Consider the following 21,170-nt stretch of genomic DNA (forward strand, 5'->3'; position numbering starts at 1 on the left):
CTTGTCAGCTTGGGGATTCAATCTTGCAACCTTACGGTTAACTAGTCCAACGCTCTAACCACCTGCCTTACTTTGCACTCCACGAGGAGCGTGCTTGTTACGCGAATGCAGTAAGAAGCCAAGGTAAGTTGCTAGCTAGCATTAAACTTATCTTATAAAAAACAATCAATCAATATCACTAGTTAACTACACATGGTTGATGATATTACTAGTTTATCTAGCGTGTCCTGCGTTGCATATAATCGATGCGGTGCACATTCGCGAAAAAGGACTGTCGTTGCCCCAACGTGTACCTAACCATAAACATCAATGCCTTTCTTAAAATCAATACACAAGTATATATTTTTAAACCTGCCTATTTAGTTAATATTTCCTGCTAACATGAATTTCTTTTAACTAGGAAAATTGTGTCACTTCTCTTGCAACAGAGTCAGGGTATATGCAGCAGTTTGGGCCGCCTGGCTCGTTGCGAACTGTGTGAAGACTATTTCTTTCTAACAAAGACAGCCAACTTCGCCAAACGGGGGATGATTTAACAAAAGCGCATTTGTGAAAAAAGCACAATCGTTGCACGACTGTATCTAACCATAAACACCAATGCCTTTCTTAAAATCAATACACAGAAGTATATATTTTTAAACCTGCATATTTAACTAAAAGAAATCCAGGTTAGCAGGCAATATTAACCAGGTGAAATTGTGTCACTTCTCTTGCGTTCATTGCACGCAGAGTCAGTGTATATGCAACAGTTTGGGCTGCCTGGCTCATTGCGAACTAATTTGCCAGAATGTTACATAATTATAACATTGAAGGTTGTGCAATGTAACAGGAATATTTTGACTTATGGATGCCACCCGTTAGATAAAATACGTAACGGTTCCGTATTTCACTGAAAGAATAAATGTTTTGTTTTCGAGATGATAGTTTCCGGATTCGACAATATTAATGACCTAAGGCTCGTATTTCTGTGTGTTATGTTATAATTAAGTCTATAATTTGATAGAGCAGTCTGACTGAGCGATGGTAGGCACCAGCAGGATCGTAAGCATTCATTTCAAACAGCACTTTCGTGCGTTTTGCCAGCAGCTCTTCGCAATGCTTCAAGCATTTTTATGACTTCAAGCCTATCAACTCCCGAGTCAATCGCTATGTTGATGAAATGTTCTGAGCAAGGAACTTAAACGTTAGCTTTCTTACATGGCACATATTGCACTTTTACTTTCTTCTCCAACACTTTGTTTTTGCATTATTTAAACCAAATTGAACATGTTTCATTATTTATTTGAGGCTATATTGATTTTATTGATGTATTATATTAAGTTAAAGTGTTCATTCAGTATTGTTGTAATTGTCATTATCACAAATACATTTTTATATATATATATATATATATATATATATATATATATATATATATATATACATATATATATATATATATTTTTTTTAAATCGGACGATTAATCGGTAGCGACTTTTTTTGGTCCTCCAATAATCCGTATCGGCTTTGAAAAATCATAATCGGTCGACCTCTAATTTCAAGTGCTGTCAATGGGTGAGTGACTGACAGTGGATAAGACATCAGTGGTGCCAGAGACCTCATTAGTCTGACTACCACACGGTTCCCCCTGACTGCCTCATAATGGGAATGTCTGTCTCTCATTGATCCAACCTTTAAGGGCACTACTCAGAGTGGAGAAACACAGGGGGGGGTTTCAGTTATGGTGTTTGTAGTGGAGCTTCACTCTGGGGGGACTGTGAGCCCTAGTTTTACTCCGCCCCATTGGCTCCAATTGCGCATCACAAATAGGCACAATTAAAGCTATTTCTATAGGGCTCCGCAATCTAAAGAATTCAGTTGAATGTATGTTTTTGCACTGTGTTTCAAATGTCTATCACAAGAATGACGTTTTTTTGTTTTTGAGCGTTCTGTCCTTGTCCTGTCCTTGTCCTGTCTCGTGTCCTTCGCACCTTCTGTGCTGCGTGCACATTTCTACTCGCACACAGACCCCAAGTCCCTCCCCTTGCCACTCATGACAAAAGAGCTTCTTCCTCTCGGACAACAATCGGTTTAATCTAGCTATTTGAATTTGAGGTTTGGTCCAACAGAATCGCTATGTTGTTCACACAGTTGGAGCCGGACAGGAGGGTGTGTTCATAACAGTTCAACTGTTCTGCCTTTTTAGCAAGCAAATAGATCCAAGTTGGCTAGAGTTGAAATATGAATGTTAGCTGGCTCCTCACTAGCACGTGGGCTTGTGTTTGAGATATCGTTTATGAGACCTGTGTTCATTTTCTATAATGTTCGACTCAAGAAGTTTGTCACCATTAGTGAATTTGCATTACCCATGGTTCTGGGTAATTTTGTAACAAAAAGGGCATTGTCATTAACAGACTTGAAAGCCAGATCAGTGATTATTGCAACACCACAAAAGTAGGTTAAACTATTTTAATAAAATAATTCCATTATTAGTGGGTCTTATGGTTGTGGAAGGCTTCTATTTAGCCTAGGTTTAACTTAACAAGCCCTGAGTTCATTTGATTATTCCTGACTGTTTGAAATTAGGTGTATTGTCTGTTAATTGTGCAACAAAGCGTATTGATAGAAAACGTTCTAGAAATTCTAGAAAGATATAACGTGAACCACCCATAAGTTAGAAAAAGAATCAAGACATGATTTTTAGGCCATATCGCCCAGCCCTATATTTCTATTGGCATCCATGGGCTCATTACATGTCTTTATGGGGGGGGTGCATTCCTCTCAGAAGGGAACATGCCATGCATGACCTATGCCATGAAGCAACGAATGAACTTTGCAACGAACAGTCAATGGCTGTGTCTGGATTCTAACCAATATGTTCTAACTAGTGACTAGTACTGTTACTGTTAGTAGTAAATACTTTCAGTAAACAGTAGGGACATTCTGACATGGTCTGTCTGTAGTGATAGTAGCCATTGTGACACTGCCTTGTATCCTCCTACCGGAGAGGTTGATGTCAGTGAGCGAGTCTCTGGTGGTGGTCCCAGCAGCGGTCAGGATGTTGACCGACTGGTCAGTGACGTGGTTGCAGTAGCTCAAGTCCAGTCTGGTCAGCTGGGGCGTGTAGCGGATGAGGAGGCGCAGGGAGGTGTCTGTGATGTCCAGCCCGGCCAGACGCAGGTCCACCACATTCCGCAGCTTACTCCTGTTGTCCAGCTGACCTAGAGAGGGAGAGACAGAAAGAGACGGAGAGATAGAATGTGTCAAGTTGTTTTTAAGCTTCCTTACTCGGAGCACAATCAGGTCCAAGTGTTTCCAGCTGTGTGGCCTGTAAAGACAGCCACAAGGGGGCACCAGAGAGCACAGCAAGACCTGACATGGATGGGCTGCAGCAGCCTGACTGGATCGCAAAACACATGGACATGCTGTTCAAAACTTCCCGCCACGTGTCCAGACGGTCATTCTAACATACTGGAGGATGGTGGGAATATACCTGGCCTGTTGTCTGTGGGGGGTGAGAGCAGGTCCCTCATCTGGGCATCTTTGAGCCCCTCTACCCACTGGACATCTAGGGTCCTCAGCAGTGGGCAGCTGGCAGTGCAGAGGGCAGACACAGCCACCCAGGAGCAGCCTGAGAGCAGCAGCATCCGCAGACCTGCAGGGACAACAGTCCGGGGTTAACAGGGGTCAAAACTCAACATCACTCTCTCTTGCTAACACCCTAGCACTGTCAAAATGCCCCCCCCCCCCCCCCCCCCCCCAAAAAAAAGAAGCCTGACTAATACTTCATTAGGGCTCCCTCCCTCCAACTAGGCCAGTCCCAACTAACGTGTAACATTCTCTGCTGCTATTTTCAATCGTTGAGGGGGAGGGGGACTAATTGTGATTTTCCATTAAGGAATCATATTAGTCTCCAACAGTTCGTTAACCTGAGGCTTCAAAAACAAGGAAACAAAAACAATCACTATGCAAATGTAATTATAGTTGCCGCATAAATTAATAAGAAACAAAGCAAATGGGCTGAAACACTTAAGGAAACCCTGGGGATACAAGCGTCAGACATGCCGGAGCAGCTCGCCCAGCCATGGAAACAAAGACGGCATTGCAGTATCGCCAAACATAAACCCATCACAACTAGTCACATTAAATATGTTCCTGTCAATGCCCTCAGTACAGAGAAGCACTGTAATAGACTGTAGTGGTGACATCAGGTTTGCAGTGTGTACCCAGAACCATGGACAGAGATACAGTGTAACAGCTCACTGCATACATACATACATACATACATACATACATACATACATACATACATACATACATACGACAGTTCAGACCATTCTGTTATAAAGGCACAGAGGGATTTACACATTGCCTCAGTTACAACACTGCTGGCTGGTGTTTACCTGGCAGCCTGTTGATGAGCCAGCTGAGCTGCTTCTTGGAGATGTTGGTCCAGCTGAGGTCCAGAGCCACAGGCTGTCTGCGGATGATGCCACTCAGCATGAGGGGAGTGATGGACTTACAGCGGTTCAGATCGATCCGCGTCCACAGCCTCTTATCACAGCACCTGGGGAGGCAGGGGCGAAGGTTAGCACACGATCACACAGCCACCATAGCTACAGCTGTGGAACGACTACACTGAGGTGAGAGCTCTAGGCTAGAGAGCCTTACAGCTTAGCGTTCATACTGTAGTTCCAATGGACAAGGTCCATTATGAGAAGCACAACCCACTATTTCACAAGACTGACTGGTTTAACTTGGTATCAGACCCCTTGCTCTGTCTGATAGCCACAGCACATCTGAAAACTCACCATCTGTTCCAGGTTTTGCAGACGCGCATGCAGACACAAAGGTCTCTGTGTGCGAGGTGCCCGAACACGGCCATCCACACCTCCCTGTGCATCATGTGGGTCTGTCCGTCTTCCAGGGGCAGTCTGTCTGGCGGGGGGCTGATGGGAGGCGGCCGGATCACGTGACGCTCCATCTGGACACACTTGGGCGGTGAGCGGCAGGGAGGGGGGCGTGGGCAAATGGGTGTGATTGGAGGGCTGCGGCTCCACCCCAGGGGAGAGAGCTGGCGTGCCGTCCCATTTAATTCCCGCCCCCTGGGGTGGAGCCAGTCTCCGAGGTCACTGGTGCAGTTGTTGAGTGGCCGCTTAAGCTTAGGCTCCTCCCCGTCGCTCTCAGGCTCTGTCTTCATTGGCCTGTGATTCCGATTGACTAACCTGTCCTCGATCTTCAATGGCCGGCGGTTGTGATTGGATAGGCCATCCTCAGTCTTAATTGGCCTGCGATTATGATTGGCAGGAGAGTCCTCTATTCTTAGTGGTCTGCGGTTCGGATTGGTCGAGGAGTCCTCAGTTTTCAAGGGTCGACGGCTGTTATTGGCTAGGCTGTCCTCCCTCTTCAGTGGTCTGCGGTTCTGATTGGCCAGGCAGTCCTCGGTCTTCTGAATCTCCAGATTGAGCTCTTTGCTCAGCTCCTTGCTCAGCTCTTTGTTGGGGAGGCGGCGGCGCTTGCGTGCCTTCAGCTGGCCAGGTGTCTTCTCTGGGGCATCGCACCCTTCACTGCTGGGCCCTGCCCGGGGAGAGCTGGAGCAGGACTGGTCACTCTCTCTGGCCGTAGACGTCCGTAGCAGTGGACTCAGCATAGTCTTTACTGTACCGTCTTTACTGTCCTCTACACCACCATCTTTCTCCTCCTCCTCATCTCCATCCTCTTCCTCCTCTTCTCTTTTCCCTTTAGTTGCAACCCTGTCCCCTGTGCATCTGTCCTCCTCTTCATCTTCATGGTCTTTGTGTTCTTCGTCCTCATCTACTTGCTCTTGCTTGATGGTCTTTAACAGCTTGGGGATCAAAAGGTCTTCAGGTTTTGGGGGCTTCTTCTGTAAAGGAACATAGGGAGCAGATCAGTTACTCTAACATTAATTTCTTACAATCCACTTTACAGTTTGAAGTGGCCTTATACATATAATCTTCTACATGTTTCACAAGTAAGGGGTTTACCATTCTCAAATGACAAGGGTTACTGTTTGGCAATTGAATCTTGACTAAATAAACTTGTCAATTTTTCTCAAATCAAGAGGAATGCTCAGTACAGATACTTCATTATAAACGTAATTATCCATGATCAGGCTGATCAGTCTGTTGGATAAATTACCTTTTTCTTGACAACAGGAGGCTCGTCCTCATCTTTGATGTCGAACAGCATCCTCTTCTTCCTCAGAGGGTTGTCCTCAGGCCTTGGTCGGGGCAGGCCGCTCAGAGACAGCATGGGAGAACGTTTCTTCAGAGGAGGAGATTCCTCTGCTTTCGTTTTGGGGGTGTCATCACGATCCGCCTTCCTCTTCACTGTGGTCACGGTTGCCGTGGTCCCAGTGGGTGATGTTGGCAGGCTGGGCGGGTCGGGCTCTTCCTTGATGTCACGGTTCAATCGTGAGTCCTTCAGCAGCGACCCGGGAAGGTTGGACGCGTACTTGAACCCTGGTCCTCTTTTTTGCTTGACGGCCAAAAGGTGAGAAACAAGAGAAGACTACTTTATATCTTTTGCCTATTTGTTTCCGGACACTTTTAAATTCTAAAGTATTTTTACAATACATGTGATGTCTTGAACAGAGCAGAGGCTAGATATTCCGAACATTCCAGTTCCACACCCACATAGATGCTTACTTTCCCTGTCTTCCCTGAATGGTTGCATTTTGGACACTCCCAGCAGTTTGGCAACTCGTCATTTACAACTCCACCGGAATCTTTCACCTGAACAAAAGAGCACAAGTAGTGAGTGGGTGAACGTGATAGGAAGCACAAGTAAAAGTGAGACAGTAAGAAGTAAAGCTATCATTTATCATTTGCAGCATAGAAGTCCTCTATAGGATGAAGGGCAACCATAAACAAATACACTGCAGTAACGTAAGTGCTCACACTGAATCGATCGATCACGTACAGAGAGATATGAGAGGCTCAGTGACAGCATCCACACACTGTATTGAGCCGTTTACCTTGAGGCAGAGAGGATGGACTATCTCATTGCAGATGGAGCACTCCATGAGCATGCGGTTAAACTTGTCCTCCTCTTCCTCCACTGTGTCCTCCTTCCCTGCCTCTCCACACACCAGACACACCGCTGTGTGGGGCAGAACAGGCTGGAGACCACAAACATCATATTAGAAACTCACTCTAAAACATCCACACACATAATGGCCCCTGCAGGATAGTTTTAGTTTGACCATTTAAAACATACCACAATAAAAAGCCAAACAGACTTACTGTAGTTAAGATTAGTCAAAGACCTACCGCTATACACTGCCTCATGATGCAGGACTGTTTCATGCGACCTGGCCCTCCAAACTTCTTCATGTCTTTACAGAAGTGGCATTCTCCACACTCTGTCCTCAGGCACGCCTCGCACTTCCGACAACGCGTCCTCCTCCTCCGGGCGCCAGACGTGCTCCGGCTAGCCGACAGCTTGACTGCCGCCGCAGGAGACGAGGCCGCCATTTTGGGTTTGGGTCTGTTGGGAGGCCGCTGCTGCTGAAAGTAGAAGTAGAGGGAGAGGTGTCTTTATAGCCCAACACTAAAAAGGTACAGAGACAGATGGATCAGGTCTACGGTGTACTGCAGTGTCTGTAATATTGACCCCTGAATTGGCAGCTGATTAGGGAAACCAGGTGAATTGACTCATCTAATCAATGCTAGCGGTTGACCAATTATGTGCTGAGTCATAAGCAGCAGAGCCTTTATTATGACCGGTTGTACTCAGTTGTCTGGTCTAACTAGCTACTTCCACTTTCTATGGAAAACACAGGACCAGGGAAGAAGCCATCACCCGACCGCACTCAAGTGAGAACATGACATTTTTCGAACTCAAATCATCTGCACTCAAACATCTTAAAAGCTCCCTGGATGGGAGACCAGATGCTGCAGGAAGTGGTGTTGGAAGGCCAGTAGGTAAAAAAAAAAAAAAGTGTAAATGACCAATGCCTCAGGGCAGTGATTGGGGACATTGCCCTGTGTAGGTTGCAGTCTTTCGGATGGGAGGTTAATCGGGTGTCCTGACTCTGTGGTCACTAAAGATCCCATGACACTTATCGTAAGAGTAGAGGTGTTAATCCCGGTGTCCTGGCTAAATTTCAAATCTGGCCCTCATACCATCACGATCAACTAATCATCCCCAGCTTCCAATTGGCTCTTTCACCCCTCCTGTCACCTGTAACTATTCCCCAGGTCGTTGCTGCAAATGATAACGTGTTCTCAGTCAACTTACCTGGTAAAAGTAAGTTAAAAAACGGTATGCCAAAACATGGACCACTTTAACAAAGTGTTATATAACAGGGAGAGTGCATAGGTTTAAATTCAATTGAAGGCAGTGAGAGATGAGGAGGGGGACTGCTTTGATGTGAAGCACTTTCCATTATTGAGTTTATGTTCTCCTGTTATTACTGGCTGAGCCAACACTGAGACAATACTGTACATGCTGCTCATAAACATGCCCACACACACACACACACACGTTATAAAGATGTATATATAGATATACTGTACGCAAACAAGAACACACAGGCTATGCCTGGCCAGGAGATATTGGCTACTGAGGGTACTTGTGATCTCATCTATATAGGCAGCCTACTGGAGGTTGTTCCTACATCAAAAATATGCTGCAATCATAACCACCCTTTACTCATAGTATAGATCACAGGGACATACTGTACCAAATGGCACATACTGATGTATGGTTATGGCATGACCAATACCCACTTTAAGAGGGCTGTACACCAGAGGAAATTATGTTCATGTGAATTCAAATGGCACGTATCCAACAGGCACTTGTTTCCACAGCAACCCACAGAAGAATACATGTATTTCACCCATCAGACTATTGTCAAATTGAATCTGGTCTTTACATACAGGGCATTCTGAAAGTATATAGATCGTTAGACTCTTTCCACATTGTGTTACATTACAGCCTTATTCTAAAATTGATTCAATTGTTAGTTTTTTTCTCATCAAGCTACATACAATACCCCATATTGCCAAAGCAAAAAGTTTTTTTTTTGCTAATGTATTCAACATTAAAAAAAACTGAAGTATCACATTTACGTAAGTATGCAGACCCTTTACTCAGTACCTTATGGAAGCACCTTTGGCAGCAATTACAGCCTCGAGTCTTCTTGGCTATGCCGCTACAGTACAAGCTTGCCACACCTGTATTTGCAGACTTTCTCCCAATCTTCTCTGCAGATCCTCTCAAGTTCTGTCAGGTTGGATGGGTAGCATCACTGCACAGCTATTTCCAGCTCTCTCCAGAGATGTTCGATCGGGTTCTGGCTGGGCCACTCAAGGACATTCAGAGACTTGTCCCGAAGCCACTCCTGCGTTATCTTGGCTGTGTGTTTAGGGTTGTTGTCCTGTTGGAAGATGAACCTTCGACGCAGTCTGAGGTCCTGAGCGCTCTGGAGCAGGTTTTCATCAAGGATCTCGCTGTACTTTGCTTCATTAGTCTTTCCCTCAATCCTGACTAGTCTCCCAGTCTCTGCCACTGAAAACATCCCCACAGCATGATGCTGCTACTACCATGCTTCACTGTAGGGATGGTGCCAGGTTTCCTCCAGACGCATTGCTTGGAATTCAGGCCAAAGAGTTCACTCTTGGTTTCATCAGACCAGAGAATCTTGTTTCTCATGGTCAGAGTCCTTTAGTCATGTGCCTTTTACTTCTGAGTGGCTTCCGTCTGGCCTGATTGGTGGAGTGCTGCAGAGATGGTTGCCCTTCTGGAAGGTTCTCCCATCTCCACAGAGGAACTCTGGAGCTCTGTCAGAGTGACCATCGGGTTATTAGTCACCTCCCTGACCAAGGCCCTTCTCCCCCGAATGCACAGGTTTGGCCGGTTGGCCAGCTCTAGGAAGAGTCTTGGTTGTTCCAAACTTCTTCCATTTAAAAATTATGGAGGCCACTACGTTCTTGGGGACCTTCAATGCTGCAGAATATTTTTGGTGCCCTTCCTCAGACCTATGCCTCGACACAATCCTGTCGCGGAGCTCTACGGACAATTCCTTCGACCTCATGGCTTGGTTTTTGCTCTGACATGCACTGTCAACTGTGGGACCTTAATAGACAGGTGTGTCCCTTTCCAAATCATGAAAAAAATCAATTGAATTTACCACAGGTGGACTCCAATCAAGTTGTAGAAACATCTCAAGGATGATCAATGGGAAAAGAATGCACCAGAGCTAAATTTCGACTCTCATAGCAAAGGGTCTGAATACTTATTTAAATAAGTTATTTCTGTTTATTTATAATGTGCAAACATTTCTAAAAACCTGTTTTCCCTTTGTCATTATCGGATATTGTGTGTAGATTGATGAGGATGTTTTTTATTTAATCCATTTTAGAGTAAGGCTGTAACGTATTTGTTTTAAGTCAAGGGGTCTGAATACTTTCCGAATGCACTGTATAGCCTACTAATATACAGTATCAGTCAAAAGTTTGGACACACCTACTCATTCAAGGGTTTTTCTTTATTTTTTACATTGTAGAATAATAGTGAAGAAATCAAAACTATGAAATAAATATGGAATCATGTAGTAACCAAAGTGTTAAACAAATCAAAATATATTTTATATATTTGAGATTCTTCAAAGTAGCCACCCTTTGCCTTGACAGCTTTGTACACTCTTGGCATTCTCTCAACCAAATTCACTTAGAATGCTTTTCCAACAGTCTTGAAGGAGTTCCCATATATGCTGAGCACTTTTTGGCTGCTTTTCCTTCACTCTGCGGTCCAACTCATCCCAAACCATCTCAATTGGGTTGAGGTCGGGTGATTGTAGAAGCCAGGTCATCTGATGCAGTACTCCATCACTTTCCTTCTTGGTTAAATAGCCCTAACACAGTCTGGAGGTGTTTTTTGCAGTCATTGTCCTGTTGCAAAACAAATGATTGTCCCACTAAGAGCAAACCAGATGGGATGGCGTATTGCTGCAGAATGCTGTGGTAGCCATGCTGGTTAAGTGTGCTTTGAATTCTAAATTAATCACTGACAGCGTCACCAGAAAAATCACGCCCACACCATTACACCTACTCCTCCATGCTTCACGGTGGGAACCTCACATGCGGAGATCCTCCGTTCACCTACCCTGCGTCTCACAAAGACAGCGGTTGGAATTTTAAAAAACAAATGTTTTTAACATTTACTTAACAGAACAAAGGACAGATTTCCATTGGTCTAATGTTCATTGCTCGTGTTTCTTGGCCCAAGCAAGTCTCGTCTTCTTATTGGTGTCCTGTAGTACTGGTTTCTTTGCAGCAATTTGATCATGATTCACGCAGTATCCTCTGAACAGTTGATGTTGAGATGTGTCTGTTATTTTAACTCTGGAATGCATTTATTTTTTATTATTTATTATTTATTTGTAACTCTGATGAACTTATGCTCTGCATCAGAGTTAACTCTGGGTCTTCCTTTCCTGTTTCGGTCAGCATGAGAGCCAGTTTCATCATAGCGCTTGATGGTTTTTGCGACTGCACTTAAAACTTTCAAAGTTCTTGAAATGTTCCGGATTGACTGACCTTCATGTCTTAAAGTAATGATGGACTGTCGTTTCTCTTTGTTTATTTGAGCTGCTTTTGCCATAATATGGACTTGGTCTTTTACCAAATAGGGCTATATTCTGTATACCAATCCTACCTTGTCACAACACAACTGATTGCCTCAAATGCATTAAGGAGGAAAGAAATTCCACAAATTAACTTTTAACAATGCACACCTGTTAATTGAAATGCATTCCAGGTGACTACCTCATGAAGCTGGTTGAGGGAATGCCAAGAGCATGCAAAGCTGTGGCAACTTTGAAGAATCTCAAATATAAAATATATTTTGATTTGTTTAGAAAAAATTGTTTGCTATAATTTTGATGTTTTCACTATTATTCTACAATGTAGCAAATAGTAAAAATAAAGAAAAACCCTTGAATGAGTAGGTGTGTCAACTTTTGACTGGTACTGTATGTGTGGAATTATTTTTGATTGATAATGGCCCAGAGAAAATTATAAAAATCTGTAGCCTGCACTCGAATAGCGAATGTAGGTTACGCGCGGGTACGTTTTTAATATGCAAGCATAGGCGGCAAGTTCATAAGGCGAGGGGAAACTAAGCTTTCCCTAAAGTAAATACAATTAAAATGCCAAAACTAAATAGCCGAATTAGCCTACTCCTGTCCATAAATAAATAAATTAAAAACAGGGTACTATAGTCATGATTTGACCACAGAGGATCATCATCTTTTAAATGTGGTTGTGTATTCTTTTAAATCGCATTTCCTACAGTCGTAAGGAAATTTTTATTGTTGTGTTGCGACTGTCTGAAAAGTAGGCTAGAGACCAAGCCAGGCATATTTCAAAATTGTCAAATACAAATTGCGGGGAAAACAGTTTGGAAAGCAAATGTTTTTTGCTGGGAAGACAGAAGACTAATAGGTCTTTTAGTTATCAAAATGATCAACTTAATTGAGCGAATAGTGGAGAGCATAGGCAATATCCCTTGTGAGCGCGCACTGCACATATTCACTATTTATCAATGTTGGGTCAGTGCTACTTAAATGTTTGTTTTTGGACAATAATTTATTCCTGCAGCAGGAAGAAGAAACTTATCTGATATAGCCCAGGCCTACTCTACATGCTCAGTCATGCATTGAACGCTCAGCCATGCATTGAACAGTCTTTTTTGCAAACAGTGATTGAGTTACATTATTAGCCTAAATTATGACTATCCAATCTACTCATCACATTGCAAAATATCTTACACAAGTCTGCAAATGCGATGATACATGGAATGGAATGCTTCATTATAAAAGGTGCATTTATGGCGAAAATTTGCTTCCCCCAAACTTGAAACTCATGGAATGCAGATTAAAGCGCTTCATTTTAAGAATTTAGCAATAAATATAGCAGCACAAGAAAGCTGGGATCCTCTTTTGAATGGTGGCCAGTCAAAAATCTGTTTTCACATGCGATTGCGCAATGACTCGGCAATGACTCGACATGTTTCACTAGGCTTTATGTGCTTTCCAACCGTGTTCCAGGGGTCTTAGGCCTAGACTATAGGCTACGTTTGGAGTCACTTGGCCACTTTAGTTGTGATACAAACCTTATCAAAACACAGGCCTACGTGATGTGTAGGCTACATGATGTGTGCGACTATGATTGGAAAAAGCCGCAAACAAAGAAATGCGCTGTTTCTTGCCTAATAAAATATATCATTCAAGTGATAATATTGTCACCAATCAGATTATTCTCAATTTACTCTCATCTTTACATATACTAAATAATATGTGTGTGAAATTAGTTTAGATTTAGAATGGACCATTATCATGTATCTGTCGGAAAAGGGGCAGAAACAACAATAAATACATGTAATTCGTATGCACTTTAATAGCGAATGGAGGGCGCTTTTCCCGCCGTTCATTTTCATGCCAGCCAGGTAGGCTACTCCTGTTGTAAAGCGAAAATATTTGATTAATATTAGGAAAGTTGAGAGATATAGTAGGCCTAGCCTATGGGATCCTCTTTTTAATAGAGGCCATCAAAACACTTTTCTCACGTAATTGCATAGCCTATAGAAATGGGATAACATGAAGTGTTTGATTAGATTTTCGATTGCATTTGCATTGATGTCAGAGTGATTTGAGGGCAATAGTGCCCTGAGCACCAGGCCATTAGCAAGTTTGGTAGGCTACTAATGACCGTCAGAGGCATCAGAGAGCAGTTTTGGCGAAGCCTAGTTACCGTGACTAAGCGGTCACGTGGAATTTGACTGCGGTCATGACTCGTGAATGCAGTAATATGGTCAACGTAACAGCCCTACCCGAGACACCTTTGCAATTTCTGTCCATACGCAATACATGGTGAAACACTCAAATTGATTGTGTTCTTTGTTCAAATGTGTTGTGTCTGACTATTCATTAATGTGAAGACTGTTGTATTATCAAATCCATTTTCTGTGTAATTATTATTATGTGATTAAACTAATCATGTAAACTTTAATTAACTAGGAAGTTGAGGCACCAAGGGAAAACATTTTATAGTTTCTCTTTCTAGAATCGACTCTTCCGATATTTTCATATGTTATCGATTAGTCTTCTATTAATGTATCATTATTACCTATATTCTCATTACTGAACGTCGCAAACCCTTGGATATCTGCACAAACCCTAGCCTAAATGATGAATCAGCAATTTACAAATTGGCTTAATTATTTATTTACTAACTAAATAATCACAGAAATACATAAACAGTTGATATTGGTTACTAACACAATGCATTGATAAGTCTCTAGTGGGCTAAACCTGCATGATGGCTTGGTAGACAATGGAAAGGGGTGGGGACAGATAAAAGAGCGGGAAAGACAAAATGGATTCACTACATACAGTTGATAATTATATTAATTGAAATGCTAATCCTTTGCACATGAACGGCCGCTCATTCGAGAAAATTTGTATGTATATATTTACGTCCAAATGTCGTTGTTGTCTTCTCTGTTGGAATCGCCGGTCTGTCTGCTGGAGAGTCTGTTCATCAGAGAGTCTCTGATTAACTTCCCCAGAAGTCACAATGTCTTTCGTAGTTGTCGCTTTCTCAGCGGCTCTGGATAGTGTCTGTTGTAAAGAATGTCAGGCACACAGATGGTCGTTGCATAGAATAGATGCTTCCGCGGTTGTCGGTATTCTTGTACTAGACTTCATTTCCAGCTGCAGACTAGTAATTCTACGCCTAGGATTTGCTCTTATGCTGTAGTGATCGATAGTCTCAGAGTTTAACCATTTCCAGCCGTGTAGCCAATGCTACACGCTGTATGATCTCCGGGGCCTATAGAGTTGTAGTTCTTAATCATTTCACATGTAGCGTCAGCTGCATGTTTTCTAGTCTTGGAAATTCTACCATTTGCAACCTTAGCTTACACCGTGGTTTGGTGGTCTGGTGTGAAATGCTTCACGGGGGGTTTTATACTTGGGTAGAAGAGGGCCATCTTGTCATATTTGTGCCCACCTGGGCATGGATACTGACTGTGCATAAGTTACCATAAAACAACCAATTCTTATTCAGATGTAAACCTAATAGCTGGGAAATGTACACATTAAGAGAAATAGTTGTGTGTTTCCTGTCCTTCATGAGATCACCAAACGAAACACACTCGACATAACTGTCCCTTAACTGTCTGCGGACCATTCCCACATTCTCAAAAATATAAATACTATTTAAATATCCTATTTTGGGGATTAGGAGTTTCTAAAGAGAAGCTCTTTGTTCTCCATAGACTCTCTCCCTCAATACTGCATGGCAGTTTCTACCAGGTATTTACGACCGTTGTAAAACCTGATGTGTGAGAAGGGGGGGGAGGGGGCACGATATACACCCAAAAGGCCACGTAGTGATAAATGTATATGCATGAAACGTACATTATGGAAAACATGCCTCATACTCAGTAATAGTTAGTAAAATAATAATTGGCAAGAATTTGTCACTGTCAACATTTAAGTATTTGAAACTCAAACAATTTCTATAATCCTGGAGACTATCCTTCTCCATAGCGTAGTCTATATTCCAATGCATCAAACATGATGCATGCCCACAATAGAATTAGGCAGCTGCTGACATTTGATAACTCAACTGGATTAGAAATCAAACTCTGGTCATCTTATTGCAGAGCAGTGTAAACATTTCTCCCTGCTGTTTTTAGAGAAGATTGTATGGCAAGGCATGCTATACGTGTAGCATATGCACTGCTGCCAGGCCCTGAGCTCATCTGCGTCAATTGTTGGTTTGTTTATAGCGATTTCGCGGAATTTTGTTTTGTCTAAGTCCAACTGCATCGCAAGTTTGAAAGTGGAATGTACGTGGCGTGTGTGACCCTCTTAATCTCAATTGCTGTGATATGCAAAAAACTTTACAATCACTACCGGAGGTTGTATGTACAGTGGTTCGTCCGTTAAAAGCTGCAGCGTACATGCAAGCTGTGCCGCAGAATTCTATGGCACGTTATTTGTGCCAACCACTGGTACCATTAATGCTAGTTAATGCTAGTTTGACCACCAGAGGGCATCTTTGAGAAGCATTTGATAGCCTTCAATAGGGGCTGTACTAGAGAATTTAAAACCTTTTTTGTAGGAACATAGTATATGGGACTGATTTTAAGAAATGTTGCTTAATATTATGGCGTTTCTATAAAAATAATATTTTAAAAAGACTCTAGGTTTCCATTAGGATGGAACGTAAAATATGGCGCTGTACAACGTGATGGTAGGGAGTAGGCTACAGTACTGGGCTATTTAGCTAAAGAATCCCAGTGTCGTGCGGGCACGCGGGAGACCGGGGTTCAATTCCCCGACCGGGAGGAAGGAGTCGGCTGTCCTTGTAAATAAGAATTTCTTAACCGACTTGCCTAGTTAAATAAAGATTATACTAAGAGCATAACATGTATACCAATACTCAAACGGAGATTCAGTGAAAATAAAAATCTCATTGATTTATCAAGACCAGTCCCCATGCTTGTCTCAGAGCAGCGCTAAACAGTGCTAAAATAGTTGTAGGCAATTGCTTCTAACTTCAATATGCTCTTTAAATAAATAAGATCTACACCTACAGTAGGGCTACAGTATATCGAAAAATATGAAACGACTCTCCGCCAAAGAGGATTGGAGGATATTTCTGTAATTCACTGATATTTATTCCCATAGTAATTCGTTATGGATCCATAACTAAATAAACATCGGCATTTTGAAAGAGTATTTTTTATCATACATTTTATTAGCGAAAGCATAAAGATGCCATTATTAGTTACATTGTTTTAGTTTGAACGTGTAGACTGGCACTAAGCACAGCGGGAATGTTTCCCTAGTCAGCGCCATTATTAGTGCAATGCCCCTTAAAGTGTTGCTCTGTGCTACCCAGTGTGGCAGGGTGGGGGTCCACCCCCCTTCCCAATAAGCTAGGTCTGTCTTCTGTGGCCCATCCCATGCCCCCTGCCCTCGTGCCTTGAACCTAGTGTGCATTCAGTGGATACAGCTGGAGAACTGCAAGGCAATCCCATTGCGCGCCACTCGGGAGCCATGACCAATATATATTGTCCTGCTAATAACAGGGTTAATAATATACCTGTGAGAATATCCAAGGGGCTTTTATATAATTCTAAATGAATAATAATCGCTTTGTTTAAAAAATAACAATATTTTGGACATTATTTTGTTTTCAAATAACATAAAATGAGTAAGAAAAAGGCCATTGGGTGAAACATTGTTACTAATTTGTAAATGAAGCCAGTTTGTTATTCAGAATTATTTATTTCTGTTTTAAGAGGGAGAGAAACCAAAAACCTTCAGTCATCTCATGGATCTCCCAGTCGTGGCCGGCACGGGTATTGAACCAGCATCTGTAGCTTGCACTGCTATATAGTGTCTTAGACAATTGCGCCACTCAGGCACTGCACAATGTGACCGGCCAGGAGTGGGCTACAGTACTACAGTAAGAGCAAAATGATCCTAACAAAATTTAATTTAAAAAAAACTCAGTGTAACAACAGTTTTAGTAAGTAATACTGAAGTCGTGCACAATTAATAGTTCCTATTTAGGTTTATGGTCGCCCATTCATTGTCAGTTAGAGACACAGTAGGACCCAAAAGCATAATCAGTGCTCTAACTCTCCCTTGTGCTGGTCTGGAGCAATGAAGTGGTAACGCAGGGTACCGTACTAAACAACAAATTACCTCTAAATCCAGCAGCATAATCACAAAACTTTTAGTGGCGCAACCACTGTAGTCAGTCAGTGAGTAAATCACTAAATCAACCATCATCATTTATTCCTGTGAGTTCCTGCTCCCTTTCCGAGATAAAGCTCGAAAGCAGCCTTGCCTTGTCAAAAAAGTAAAGAAGAAGAAGCAGCAGCGAGGCTCAAGAGGTGGTATTAGCAACAGACTACGGAGGAAGGGAAGCCATCACCCGCTCCCCGGTGATCACCCTGTCAAACGTGCAGTCACTACATAATAACCTGGATGAGTTAGCGGCTAAATCCTTTAGGAGAAGTTATCTAAAATCAGCTTTATAGAAACGTGGCTCAAGCAGGACAATATTGATGTGAACATAGATGGATACAATGTTATTAGAACAGATGCAGACAAAATAACACATAAATCAATAGCCCGGGGGGCTATGCAGCTTTATAGATAATACAAACCACATTTTATTGGGCTCATACACATGGTTAGCAGATGTTAATGCGAGTGTAGAGAAATGCTTGTCCAAGCAGTGTAATGTCATTGAACAATTGTTCACCAGAGACTGAGATTCTCGTTGTATCATTCCGGCCATTCTATCTACCCCGCGAGTTTGGACAGGTTACCATTACTCTGGTCTATGTGCCTGGACTTAACAATAAGGAAGCTGTTGCCAGGACCACAGACTGTTTCAATGCTGCTCTTTCACCATCGGCTGACCTGACTGTGCTTGAGGATTTTAATACGCTCCCCAGTCTGCAACAGTACGTCACCTGTTTAACTCGCTCAACTACATTGTTATGGCAATGTAGATGACACAAAGAAGGCAGTGTGCAGCGCACCCGAGATACAGGCAGCAGGTGAAACACGAAAAACCTGTAGAGAAATCCATTCAGGTATAGACAGAAGGGGACAGGGAGGAGCTCAAGGACGGCTTTGACGTCACAGACTGGGAGGTGTTCTTTGATTCGTGCAGGGATCCCCATGAGTTGACAGACAGCATCACATCCAGTTCTGTGAGTATACCGTCATTAACACAAAAACTGTTAAGAGTATTTCCCAATGACAAGCCCTGGGTGTTTAATGACTTGAACATGTGCCTCAATGAAAGGAAGTTTGCTTTCCTGAAAGGAGATGCTGAAAAAGTGAAAAATGAATTCAGGTCAAAAGTCAAAAACAGATATGTATCTTACTTCAGTCTTTGGGGGTTAGCTAGATGATCCTCTTTATCACAGTTTTCACGTGAGCATGTGTTTACATCCTACATAGAAGCAGGCTATCAGCTGCCTTCTTTACGAGGGGTATGTACAGGAGTTCTGATTGGGTCCAAGTTTAGCAGTTCAGCAAATTTACCTGAGCAGACAGTGTTGAAATATACTTTTTACGAGAAAATGTGCAAGAATTGAACGTGCCAACAAATGTTATAGTCATCAGAAGAATGTTTTACTGTCATACACAAAGAAATCAGTTCAGTAAGCAACCCAGCTACCACAGAGAAAACACAATCAATCAGCGATTTCATCAGCACACATAAATAAACAGCAGGGTCCGAGGATAGATCCTTGCCTTGTTCTAGACTTATCCTCAAACAAGTGAACACTAAGCAGAGTGTTCAGGCTGGGGTGATCAGAAAGCCAGGAAACAGCCAGAGAGGATTATTTTGGATATTGGGGGAAATCTAAATCGGTGGTGGAATCCGAGGGACTCTGTTAGGACTATAGACTGGGGGTCTGACTGATCCAAGGAAATGCTAAAACTAAACAAAGCATGGACATATACAGCACAGTGCTCCATGACCTGTCCTGTGTCACCGGTCACCTCCTTGGCAAACACCATATGTACACAAAAGTATGTGGACACCCCTATTTCAGCCACACCTGTTGCTGACAGATGTATACAAATCAAGCACGCTGACATGCAATCTTCATAGACAAACATTGGCAGTAGAACGGACTGAAGAGCTCAGTGACTTTCAACGTGGCACCATCATACGATGCCAGCTTTCCAACAAGTCAGTTTGTCAGCCCTGCTATAGCTGTCCCGGTCAACTGTAAGTACTGTTATTGTGAGGTGGAAATGTCTAGGAGAAACAACATCTCAGCCACGAAGTGGTAGGCCACACAAGCTCACAGAACAGAACTGTTGAGTGCTGAAGCACCTAAAACTTGTCTGTCCTCGGTTGCAAAACTTACTCCCAAGTTCCAAACTGCCTCTGGAAGAAACATCAGCACAAGAACTGTTCGTCGGGAGCTTCATTAAATGGGTTTCCATGGCTCAGCAGTCGCACACAAGCCTAAGATCACAAAGTGTCATGCCAAGTGTCGGCTGGAGTGATGTAAAGCTCGCCGCCATTGGAGTCTGGAGCAGTGGAAAAACACGTTCTCTGGAGTGATGAATCACGATTCACCATCTGGGTTTGGCCGATGCCAGGAGAACACTACCTGCCCCAATGTACAGTTCCAACTGTAAAGTTTGGTGGAAGAGGAATAATGGTCTGGGGCTGTTTTTCATGGTTCGGGCTAGGCCCCTTAGTTTCAGTGAAGGGAAATCTTAACTCTACAGCATACAATGACATTTTAGATGATTCTGTGCTTGCAACTTTGTGGCAACAGTTTGGGGAAATCCCTTTACTGTTTCAGAATGACAATGCCCCCGTGCACAAAGCGAGGTCAAGATCGGTGTGGAAGAACTTGACTGGCCTGCACAGAGCCCTGAACTCAACCCCATCGAACACCTTTGGGGTGAATTGGAACGCAGACTGCAAGCCGGGTTTAATCGCCCAACATCAGTGCCCGACCTCACTAATGCTCGTGGCTGAATGGAAGTAAGTCCCCGCATAAATGTTCAAACATCTAGTAGAAAGCTCAGAAGAGTGGAGTCTGTTATAGCAGCAAATTGGTGGGACCAACTCCCTTTTAATGCTCATGATTTTGTAATGAGATGTTCGACGAGCAGGTGTCCACATACTTTTGGTCATGTAGTGTACGTCACAAGCAACAAGACACTGACGTATCATCCATCAGATTTCCTTATGTAACCGATTACCTGACATCATTTAGTGATGTTGACGTTAACCTGCCTTAAAAGAGTAGCTCTATCGCTGTCAGATCATACCTCAGACCAGAAGGCCAAAGGACCACAGACCTCACATGAGAAAAGATTTTCCAGACATCCCTCCACATTGTCTCCATAATCACCTTGGTTTCCCACCATGACTGGATGTAACACACCTTGAAAGGAGAAACGCACAATGAGATTCCTGTAGAGTAGTGACAGAAGGGGTTAAATCTCCCTCGACATAGAGGAAGAGAGTCTCAGTTACCATAATCACGGTCACAGGAAGCTAGGATCACTTTCAGTGACAGATGTTCCTCATCATATTCCAATGGAGATTGTATAGGGAGCATGCCATCTCCTTGCAAGGATATGCAAT

At 43.0% G+C, this 21,170-nt stretch overlaps 1 protein-coding gene across 8 annotated transcripts in view; it reads right to left on the bottom strand.

Annotated features, from left to right (window-relative positions):
• Positions 1 to 21,170, bottom strand: part of LOC129818594 (lysine-specific demethylase 2B-like) — a 53,768-nt gene that overhangs the window by 2,570 nt on the left and 30,028 nt on the right. For 4 of the 8 annotated variants that reach the window (XM_055874643.1, XM_055874648.1, XM_055874649.1 and 1 more), the window contains 9 exons: positions 14,483 to 14,626; positions 7,272 to 7,508; positions 6,977 to 7,120; positions 6,647 to 6,734; positions 6,139 to 6,485; positions 4,791 to 5,863; positions 4,383 to 4,546; positions 3,473 to 3,634; positions 2,982 to 3,200 (listed from right to left, as the gene is read on the bottom strand). In XM_055874643.1, coding sequence (XP_055730618.1) covers positions 2,982 to 3,200; positions 3,473 to 3,634; positions 4,383 to 4,546; positions 4,791 to 5,863; positions 6,139 to 6,485; positions 6,647 to 6,734; positions 6,977 to 7,120; positions 7,272 to 7,508; positions 14,483 to 14,626 — 2,578 coding nt within the window. The remainder of the gene's footprint in view (positions 1 to 2,981; positions 3,201 to 3,472; positions 3,635 to 4,382; positions 4,547 to 4,790; positions 5,864 to 6,138; positions 6,486 to 6,646; positions 6,735 to 6,976; positions 7,121 to 7,271; positions 7,509 to 14,482; positions 14,627 to 21,170) is intronic. The other 4 variants (XM_055874644.1, XM_055874647.1, XM_055874646.1 and 1 more) reach the window with 4 other exon arrangements.

Source organism: Salvelinus fontinalis, chromosome 21 (assembly GCF_029448725.1).
Source record: "Salvelinus fontinalis isolate EN_2023a chromosome 21, ASM2944872v1, whole genome shotgun sequence".
NCBI lineage: Eukaryota > Metazoa > Chordata > Actinopteri > Salmoniformes > Salmonidae > Salvelinus > Salvelinus fontinalis.